The sequence below is a fragment of the Lathyrus oleraceus genome, chromosome 5, assembly GCF_024323335.1.
Source record: "Lathyrus oleraceus cultivar Zhongwan6 chromosome 5, CAAS_Psat_ZW6_1.0, whole genome shotgun sequence".
NCBI classification, from domain to species: domain Eukaryota; kingdom Viridiplantae; phylum Streptophyta; class Magnoliopsida; order Fabales; family Fabaceae; genus Lathyrus; species Lathyrus oleraceus.
Window position 1 is genome coordinate 255,808,518 of NC_066583.1, and position 11,615 is coordinate 255,820,132.

General features: G+C 33.9%; 1 protein-coding gene and 1 non-coding gene across 2 annotated transcripts; one reads left to right on the forward strand and one right to left on the reverse strand.

The window, feature by feature from the left end:
• The first annotated feature begins 3,442 nt into the window (after window positions 1-3,442).
• On the forward strand, window positions 3,443-5,841 carry LOC127083629 (dof zinc finger protein DOF5.6). Its single transcript, XM_051023948.1, has 2 exons — window positions 3,443-3,800; window positions 4,483-5,841. The coding sequence occupies exons 1-2, from the start codon at window positions 3,741-3,743 to the stop codon at window positions 5,443-5,445; spliced, it is 1,023 nt and encodes a 340-aa protein (XP_050879905.1). The 5' UTR covers window positions 3,443-3,740; the 3' UTR covers window positions 5,446-5,841.
• Window positions 5,842-5,991: 150 nt separating this feature from the next.
• Window positions 5,992-6,063, reverse strand: TRNAP-UGG (transfer RNA proline (anticodon UGG)). Its single transcript has one exon. It is a non-coding gene; the product is annotated as a tRNA-Pro (tRNA).
• Window positions 6,064-11,615: the final 5,552 nt, after the last annotated feature.

The following is an 11,615-nucleotide window of genomic DNA, read 5'->3' on the forward strand; positions in this document are numbered from 1 at the left end:
AGGTGACATGAGTACCTTCATTTATCCCCTTTATCAAATGTATTGTCCTTCAATTAGATAACTCATCATCCTCTAGGCTATGTCTCCCAACATGGGAATTACTAAGTGATATGTCCCCATCCTTTAACAACATGGGGGAAGTCGTAGGAGCACTACTACGTAAAGACCATTTCACCATGGAAGGAAAAAGGATACCATGACGGTTAACCAACGGTGGTTAGGTAGGGTGTGGTTATAAATATGTTGCTTTCCACCATGGGTGATTGACCGTAGTGATAAACTAGGTAATGCGCTACTTATCACAATCATTATAGTAAATAACCATTGTGATATATATAGTTCATGGGTTCGAAACCCAACAACAATAATTTTATTAAAGCACACATAATGTTAACCTTTCACCAAGGTTATATATTCCAACGGTGGTGGTATGCATATGAGTTTATTATAAAATATGTGGATATGTTTTTTTTACCCCTTAATAAACATATACGACCATTCAAATTGATTTAACGATAATAATTTGAAAGATTAAATTGTTCTTGAAAAACAACATAAACAACCCATTGTTTTTCGAATTGCATGTATATTATAATCCTTCTCTCACTCTTTAACATATAGAATTTGTTTAAATGTCATAAGTTCTTAAAAGAAATGTCATAATTCGGATTCGTCGTCATCACTGTCATCATCATTATCTTAAATGAAGGTGACGATTATTATGACGATGATGAATCAGAATTTCTCAAAAAAATGATGTTTTCACAATAAACTATAAGAGAAGAATCGTTGCTTTGAAGAACTTGGGGCATTGAACCAAATTATATATGTTAAAGAGCGAGATATGAGTTACAAGATGTATGCATTTCGAAAAACATTGATTAATCTAAGTTAGTTTTCAAATATAACTTAATTTTCAGGTTATCATTTTCTAAATCAATTTAAGTGAATGCATATGTTCAGTGAGGGGTTAGTGAAACAAACAATCTACATACAATATAATAAACTCAATAAAAAATAGAGTCGAACTAAATCACATATAGCAGCACTTAACAAGTTTGTTCTATGACACACAAAAACATGACGTTATAAAATATTTTACAAACATACCTTTTATTGAAAAGATTCGTTGAGAATGAAGATGAAGAAATGATATATTTGTCTCACAGTGGCATCCACAATGAAATGAGGAAGAAACTGAAGTGAGAGTTGCGAACTTGTGTGAAATTTGAATGGATGTCATTCTGGGTCTTTCACATAACTTTGCAGCTTTCACTTCCGCTTCATCCTCCTTGTATTTTTTATTCATACCGACATAAGCAATTTGTGAATCACACCCATAATATGTGCTTTTTTTAGTTAATTTTTTTCATTCACCTTCCCTACAAATCAAAATGTAATAGCATGATATTATAATCCTATGAACCGCGTGTTAACCAAATTTAATAACATAAACTAGCATGACATTGTAATCTGACGAACAACATATTAACCAGATTTTGTAACATAAACTAGCATGGCATTGTAATCCTACAAATAGCATGTAAACCTGATTTGGAAACACAAACTAGTATGACATTGTAATCCTACAAATAACATGTTAAACATAAACGGAAACATAAATTAGATTTGGAAGGTTTGAAAACAAAATTTAAAAAGAACACATACATACTTGGAATAAATATGGTAACTATTTTTTTCCCATTTATATTGTCTTCTGATCTATTAAACATGAATTAACTATTTCAAAAATAGAGATCCAAGTAGAGACAAAAAAAATCATGTGAAACTGAAATAGAAGAAAGCGTATGGAGGAATGACGTAGCTTGAAAGTTCTTCAAAAGTATGAATATTATAATCTATACAAAGAAAAATGGAAGAAAGCGTATGAATAACATGATTACCTTTTAGAAGAAGAAAAAGAATAAAGATAAAAAAGAAACAATGTTGAACTTGATTACCTTTTAGGAAGAGAGACGAGTTCGATGTACATGGAAGAGAGAGATGTTAAGGTTTTATGTTTTGATCGAGACGATTATTCTTTGTTGAAGCTTGATAACTTTGCTTATATATATGTAAAACTTTCTGGTATTATTCACAATAGTTTCTAGTACTAACGATGGTGATAAGTATTTAAATTTTGATATATCTTTAAGAGTGTATGGACAAATCCTTTTTCTAACAAAAAAAAATGTTATTGCTGGAATTCGAAACATGTAGCTTTTCATCTATCACCACGGCTGTTATTATGAACCGTGATGAAATGTTTTTTAATAAAATAAAAATAAATTCAGGCGCTTTAAGATGAGTTATTACTACGGCGGTTTAAACGACCGTAGTAATATAGTGTTACCAAAGGTATATTTTATAGTAGTAGAGAAGTGGATCACGCTCTTCTAAATATCATAAGATAAACTATCAATTCCCTAAATGGTTTCTAGTTTCAAGAAAGTCTTGGATCCAGGTCCAATAGAGCTTAAATATCTCATCATCACAGTTGAGAGATAAACGTAACTCTATTACATAATACACACATACAAAACTTCTCACCCCTACGTGAGCAATTTCTCAATATTATAACAAACCTTAAACCTATGAAAGAGGTTATCACACATTTGTAATCTTAATAAATACAAAACATTTATGAGATAATTTATCATTGACATAAAAAATGTCTTATTTACATTTTGTTCTGTCTCAAAACAATTGTCCATTTATAATACTAATGTGATATTTATTATTTTTATTAATTACAATTAATAAAAATAGTCTATAAATAATATTAATTTTATCATTCAAATTAATACAACACATTTTTTATAAGACTGAAGTACAACACATTTTTTATAAGACTGAAGAGAGAGTGTTACATAATCGAAGCCCGAAGCTCATATATCATGTATATTTTGCTCGGTATTTTTTCAAAATAATTGTGTTAGAATTAGTTAATAGAATACATCTTAGCAACCTAGGCCTTACTTATTTTTTAAAACAACTGCATTTGGAATAATATTAGTTCATTTTGTCTATAGTCTCTAAAATAGAAAGAGAGGAATGAAGGCAGACAAGAAGGCGCGTGAAGGATTAAAATTCATGAATAAGGAGAATATATCCCTTGCTTGTGGAAGGAGGTGGAGTGGGTCCAAACGATGTGGGGCTGTTAAGTAGAGTGCTCTTTCGGTATGCGTTCTTTATCGAAAATAGAACCCCTAAAATATTCTCATTTCTCACCTTCTCTCACGTCAGATACGACTACTCTTACGTATATCTATTCTTTCACTTCCGCCAGATCATCATCAACGTCTCTCATTCATCCACATCAACACCTTCACTCACTCTCTCCAAATCCTAACCCTCCATTTCAATCATCTACTACTCAACCTATCAAACTAGTGAGACATGTTAAGGCCCACCATTGTTATCACCGACGAGTTTTTTTTCTTTATGATACAACAGACAACATGCCAATTAACTCTCACTCATTATCTCACTACCCTTCAGTTCACCTTTTTCTTCCTTCTTATTCACTTGTCATGTCCCATGTTGCAATGCAAACCACACTAACACATGCAAATTTCTTCTCACTTAACTCACTACTCTAAAATTTATAACCTCTCTCTCATTTTATTTCTTTCTCTTCTTACAATATGAAGTCTTGTTAACATACTGATATAGTATAGTAGTGTGAGTGACTGATACTTTAGTTTAACCAACTACACTGCTCAATTCTTGGCTTTTGAATGGGTTTATCTTCTCTTCACGTCTGCAATATGGATTCATCTGCAGATCACTGGTTGCAGGTATACCATGCACATGCACATGCACATTATTTACCATTTGCCTCTCATTTTCTTTATCATGCTAGCTCTTATATTACTCACTACCACATGCATTATTTAAATCAAAGTTATAGTAGTTTGGCAGTTTCTCTTTACAAATGAATAACCAACTTAATTATATTCTGGGTTAGAACAATTCTTATGTTGAATCAGCCTTTAGTTGGGTTGGATTGTCACTAATAGACGGTGAAGCTGGTCTCTCGAATTAATTAATCTTAAAACCAGATACTAGAACATTGGTGATGATGTCCAACTTAACAATATCGGTTTTTGTCAGTTGAGCTGGGACTTGCGGACCTAGCAATCCTGACACTCATGGTTGTCTATGAGTTTCCAGTGGTTAGAGTACATTCATATTCATTTGAATTGCTAAATAGAATTTAGTTAAAAGTGCTGCATGGTATGTTTTTGACTCATTGATCTCATGATTAAAAGTGAAGAATTAATGAAAACTAAAAGAAGAGAAAAGCTAAGGAAAACAAAACTAGAAGAAGCTAGCTAGCTAGCTAGAAAGAGAACAAAAAGAATGAAAAAGAAAAAGACAATGTATAACAATCCAACAAGACACCAAATCAACACATTTTTTACTTTAACTTTTATCATAAACATACTAACTTCTAGTTTCTTTTATACAAAATGTCAGGGCACAATTCACGATGAGTCAGGAATGGATTCATCTTCACCATTATCTGGTGACATGCTAACATGTTCAAGACCATCCTCCATGATAGACCAAAGGAGACTAAGACCACCACATGACCTATCTCTAAAATGTCCAAGATGTGATTCAACTCACACCAAATTCTGCTACTACAACAACTACAGTCTCTCTCAGCCAAGGTACTTCTGCAAGACTTGTAGAAGGTATTGGACCAAAGGAGGAACCCTAAGAAACATTCCTGTTGGTGGAGGTTGTAGAAAAAACAAGAAAGTTTCATCCAAAAAACCTAATGATATTCACCATTTAGCTAATAGTAATATTCAGAATCATCAAAACCAACCACAACAAGGACCTTCTTATTCATACCATCATCACAATCACAACAACAACTCTAAAGATCTTCAACTTTCTTTCCCTGATGTGCAATTCTCTCACCTTAGCAACTTACTTGGGAGTACTAATTCATCTGCATTAGGAAACCCTAATTTCAACGTTGGCATGCTTGAGAACCCTAGACCTATTGATTTCATGATGGAGAGTAAACTAGAAGGCATAATTGGAAGTAGCTCTAGAAATTTTGATAACTTTTTTGGAAACAATGATCACATGAGTATGAATATGAATGTTGGAGATATGATGAATGGTCAAAATCAAAATGTGCTTCAATTGCAACAGAACTTTCATTCTACATTTGGTGGCATGTCATCATTTGATGGAAACAATAACCATGGAGCTTATTTAATGGATTCTTGTCAAAGACTCATGCTTCCATATGATGCTAATGATGAGGATCATAATGCTTCAATGGATGTGAAGCCAAACCCTAAATTACTCTCACTTGAATGGCAGCAAGATCAAGGTTGCTCTGATGCTGGATATGGATCATGGAGTGGCATGATGAACGGTTATGGATCTTCCACAACAAACCCTTTGATCAACGGCTAAGATTTCTCTTGGTAAATGGTTAATTTGATCAATGACCTAATCAATGACTCTATAGTATTATATATACATAAAGTTATTGTATGGGAGGGTTTAATTAATTAATTAATCAATTAATTGCATGTCTTTTTTTTATTAGTGTTTTTTTTAGCTGGTGGTAATGGATGGAGTGTGAATGAGAAGGTTGAGAGTCCAAATGTACTGCATTGGTGTGTAAGCTTTTGGATTATATAAATATGCATGTGTGTCTTTGTGTGCGACACGTAATGGAAGTTTTAGGATTTATATTTGATGTAACATCGAGGAAGATATGGTAGTTCTTCTATCCTAGTTAAAGAAAATATGTACTAGTGCTACTATATTATTATTATTATTATATTTATGAAAATCTTTTGTTCCTATGCTTGTGCTGTGAATTGTAGGGTTATTATTCATATTATTATTCGTATTATGTTCATAACTATGATACGAGTGTTTTTTGGACTTGGTTATTCTGTCGTCATGCAAGATTTATTAAGCAAAAGAAAAATTACAAGTGAGAAGAAAAAAGGGGCATTCAGAGAATCGAACTCCGGACCTCTCGCACCCAAAGCGAGAATCATACCACTAGACCAAATGCCCAGTTGTTCGTTTCTTCAAACAAAATGAGAAACATTACATAATCAGACACAAATCCAAAACTTTCAAAAGATGTGCTAAATAATATTGCAACGCGGCTATCCTTCCTTTTGCCTTTTTTTATTGAACTTAGTTTTTCCATTTGTTACCAGAAATCAAGAAATATAAAATATATCCATTTTTAATACTTAGTATATATCAACTGTTAAGAGACTTTTTTTTTAACAAATGTCAAGAAAATACTGCGCTCTATTAAATCATATGTTAACACCATTTTTTCCACTATTCACGACACACAAATAGATTAAGATGACTTGCTGCACGTATAAAAGCCCTCATTTAGGAGGAAGACTTGTTAACTTTGTAATTGTTTCTTTGCTTACTTCCATAAACAAATGTGTGCTAAGGCGAAACACCTCTGTGTTAAACTTTAATCTAACACTCTCTTCTCTTAAACTGGACAAGTTCAAGAAACAAATTGTTGTTGATGTTGCGTCTTTGAATTTAACCCACACTAGTTAACAATAATTGATACCTGGATTTTGCTACTAACAAGGAATTAAGATTTAACCTAAAAGACACAAACAAAATAAAAAGAAATAAAAGACAAGTTTAATTTTCTGCAACCAAAAATAAACAACATATGCCCCTTAAATATAAAATATCCTTATTGGATCTAACAACACTGAATCAAGTCCACTTAAAGAATGAAAATAACAAGTAAAAAGACAACAAGAGTTCTAATTTAAATAGAACCTAATGCATAATATAATTAAGCATTTTTTAATGCACCATATGTTTATTATGCACCAGTAAAATTTTAAAAATATCTTTATTTTTCGAAGATGTATCTTCGGACGCACCAAAAGGTCAATTAACGTTAACATATTCCGAAGATATCTCTCTGAAATATTTTGGAGATTAAATCACGTCAGACTCTTCTCCTTCCTCATTTCACATTACTCAAACTTCAATTCTCAAATTCCTTCTCTACACCAAGTCAAATTTCAATCAACAAGGCTCAAGAAAATTCAAGGGAATATCAATCTTCATTTGTAACATTATCCATCTTCATCAAAAACATCAATTTCTTGTAAGTTTTTCGATAAATGTTTGAGTTCTGGTGTAAATGAGTAGAAATCAGTGATTAGGGTTAGAAATGAGTAAAAATCACATTTAAGATGATTTAGCCATAGTGTATTAGTTGTTTGTTGGCTGAAATTGATGATCAAAACAATTTTTTTAGCTTCATTGTAGTATAATACGCCATTATCGCGACCTCTGAGTTGTAGAACATTCCGGAGATGCGTCTCATAAATTTTTCAACGGTTTAGTTTCTAGTAACCGGAGATGCATCTCTGTAATTTTTCAGCGGTTTAGTTTCCCAGAAACTGGAGATGCATCTCTTGAAATTTCTCAGTCTTTTTTATTTTATTTTCTTACTTGTGTTGTTTTCCTGCACTAATGATCTACCTTACTTTAACTTACAAGCATAATGACTGATAAATATTATAGATTGAGGCATGGCAAGGTTGCTCTGCACGCATCCGTTCGGCAAGAGAAAAGTCAGCAGGTTCCAGATGCTCCTGGTTCCTTTGGTTAGGCAGAGTTGTCTACTTATAGGGCTCGTGCTTCTCCTCATGCCACTCCATCTTCTTCTTCCTGTAGGAGACGAGATTCACCATCTGATGCATTATTCCCCCATCCTCTTCTTCTTCAATTTTTTTATAATTTTCTCTTGTAGGATTTTGCATCCTTGTACTCACATCTTATGTACAAAACTTTATACATCTAATAAAATTCTCTTTTCTTCTATCAATTTTTCTTTTCTGGATTTTGTTTGCAAAATATTTATTATTGTTGATAAATAATACTGCAAAACATTGAGAATAATAAAAAGTTAAAAAAAAATCTTTTGCATTGCCCTGATTACTTGAGAAAATCTAAAGGAATATCGGTAGTCTATAGTGTACGCTTAATACATGAAATCATATCGACAATTGTCCGATCAGGTCATAAACTATTCTCTCTAAGAAAGAATCAAAATGAAATCTCCAGCAATTGTGGTAACCTAAAGTTCTCTCTTTCACTATAAGTTCTTTATCTGATGTCGGAGAGTCAAAGTTCACCACCATACTAAAAAACCAGAACCAGAGTCGCGTTCTTGTAAATATAATCATTTCCTTCATAGGAATAGCCTACATAACATGCATAACCTCATGCATCATATATTCAATCATAAGCATTGCATGCATGATACACAACATAAGTCAAAATATGACCACAAGCATCTCTTTCATGACTGGTTTATTCCCCAACAAAGTATTTCAGTCAATCCTCAGCAAATAATCCTCACAAAGTCTACCTTCCATTTTGTATCCCCATTAAATAAATTCTCAACAATAATACACTTAGTCTCATTGCATTTACTTCCTCCTCAAATGATAGATTTTTAGAGCCTTTGTATTTAATCATATTCTACCTTGAATTCCCGAAGGTCATCGTCAATCATACATTTAGGTTTAAGATGATTAAATAGAGGCAGTTGTCATACCCCAAAATTTTCCCTACCTATTATCGTACCCCCAAATTTATCCTCCATTTTTCACTGTTCACTCAACCTTTGACTTAAGATTCATCTGCATTCCTTCATATGCATCATTCATTCATATTAAACACCTTCTTATAAACATCATAGATTCAAAGCTTGTGAATAACGAAAACTTGGTTTTGCATGAAGTTTGTGTCATTTTCTCATCATTGAGGCAAAACCTTAATCCTTTAATCCTTGATCTTTAGTTCAAGGAGACATCTTGACATATCATGACATTAAAACCCTACATCTTGATGCTTATAGATCATGTGACTTGCATCGAGGTATTGGAAATCTTAATTGTGGTTCATGACATTGGTGCACCACCTTTGGTGATTTCTCACTTGGTTTTAGATTCTTGGTTTGAAACTTGTCCTAACTAAAACCCTAATTCATGGCTTGCATTTTGCTCACATTCATGTTCTCATGGCTCATTTGATCCAAGTCTCATTTCATCCACATTCCATTCATGATTTTATTAATCTCACTAAGCCATCGACAAGTCTTGGTCTTATGTTCTATTAAGGTGTCAAGATACATACAAGTGGACTAGCTCCATTGATTCAGTTTCATTGGTTCATGATCGGAAAAATAGCAAGTGTACTATTTTGCCTGTTATAGCAATAAAGGGGAAGTTCCCCGAATGTCGATCTCAAGGACTGCAAGTTAATATTGAGTTCAATTCATCGTTCAATTAAACAAAAATTATAATTGGGGTTTTTTAATTCAAAATTATAAAAAATAAAGACAAATGTAATAATAAGGAAAAATAAGGGTTTGCAAGGTAAGAGGAACAATGTCAGGGAAGGTGTATGATTTATCCTTGTAACAACTCTGAGTCACTATTGCATCAACAAATATCAATTACTACTAGTTCTCAAGGGTATTTTCTCCCAAGTCCTTGGTGAGAAAATATTTAATCATTCTACCCTAATTTCTATGTTCATAGGCAATTAGGGTGACGTTAAGCTTTATTATATCAAGAATGCTCTGATTCATACAGGGTATCCTTAGTCCTATGCGACATCTACTGTAGAGTAATCTATTGAAAACCTTATCAATGGCGGTCCAGCCTTATTGATAACCATACAACAATATCGATTGGTCCAAAATAGAAAGCATTAAACACATTAGAAAATTACCGTAAAAAAATATTATAAATGCAATCATAAACTCATAGTCATTACAATTCTAAATAAGGGACACACCCCTAGCATTGAGGGGTTTAGCTACTCATATTGTTCAAAACAAATTCAGGATAACAAATACACATTATAATTAATTGGATGACTTGGATCTTCAATCGCTTCCGCTCATGAAAACCTTCCACTCTCCGAATTCCTTGATCTCTGTAATTCTTGCTCGTCTGACAATTTTATGTTCGCCTCGTTCCAAGGTCCCCCCTTTTTCTCTTGTAGAAACTATCCTAATTAGCGTTTTGGGCTGTCAGGCTGACACCGGACGTGTCAGGCTGACACTGGCCGTGTCAGGCCACTGTCTGGGAATTACTTCTTCTTTCTTGGCCTTCCTCCTGACACGGCCCGTGTCAGGTGACACGGGTGGATGTGTCAGGCCTCTTGAACTGTGAAATCTTTTTTTTTCGACCGTCGGAACTTTCCACTTTCTCGCATTGAGTCCGTTGGATCTTCTTCGTGGACCTGGGGGCATAAACACGAAAAACAAAGCGTAAAATCACGAAAACACAAAATAAAACTGACGATTAATAAAATTTCTTAAATAACTTACGGGAATGAGAATTAACTTTAAAGGTACCATAATGCGTACACAGTGTCTCAAAATCCTTGGTTTCTTGTCGGGTAAGCAACGAAAATATAGTGAAAATGGTGACCGATCACAACCCCAAACTTAGCTCATTGCTTGGAGATTAGGTGCTATGGAAAACCATAGCACAGTGCACAGTGATGCATCAGTTTTCTTCCATTTAGTAAGTTTGGCGGCGTGGATGATGTAACACCCCGATTATCGTTAGAATAATTTAAATATTATTTTAATATGATTATTTGAAGATAAAGTGAATTATTAAATAATATTGGGAATTATTATCATTATTAGAGATGTTATTTATTTTAATAATAATTAAATAAATAAAATAAATGGAATATGAAGAGTGGAAGGGTAAAAGTGGAATTGGATAAAAGAGGCCAAAGGGAGAACTCAGAGTTTTCACGTGTTCTTGCCTCAGAGTCAGAGAAAGGGGAGAAACGCTGAAGAGAAAGAGAAGGAAGAGGAAAAGGCAAAAGTCTGCTCAGAACTTCCTTCAATCCAAAGAGGTAAGGGGTCTGAACCTTATTAAACAATAATATGCTGAAAATGGTGAAATATTGGATGAACGAAATTGGGATTTTAATCGAAGGAATTCGTAGAAATTATATGCAATGATGTTAGGATTTGTGAAATCGAATAGGAGACTAATTGTATTAGATGATATGAGTGATTTTGTGCGAAATTTGGACTGTGGAAGGATGAATTTGGATAGATCTCGTAGCAGAGAAAGCCATTGCAGATCTGGAAATCTGGTTTCTGGTCATACGCGTATGGCACTAGGCAATACGCGTATGAGATTGCTGGTACGCGTATGGCACTAGGCAATACGCGTATGGATGAGGAAGATGATGTTTTGAACGTGTTTTGGTCTCTGTTGGTACGCGTATGGGAATGTGATACGCGTAGCATACGCGTATGGACATGGGCAATACGCGTATGGATTTGGTCAGGCGTGGGCAATACGCGTATGGGCATAGGCAATACGCGTATGGGCAGACTTGTGGTCTTTCCTGGGCTGTTGTTGTGCAGTTTTTGGTTGTTTAGGCTGAGCGAGGTAACTTAGCTGATGCATGGTATACGAGGGATCATTTCCCGTTGCTTTGAGTGGTATAGATATTAGTAGAGTGTGCTAATACTGTGTTTGATTATGTGGCATGATGTGATATGCTCTTGCGAT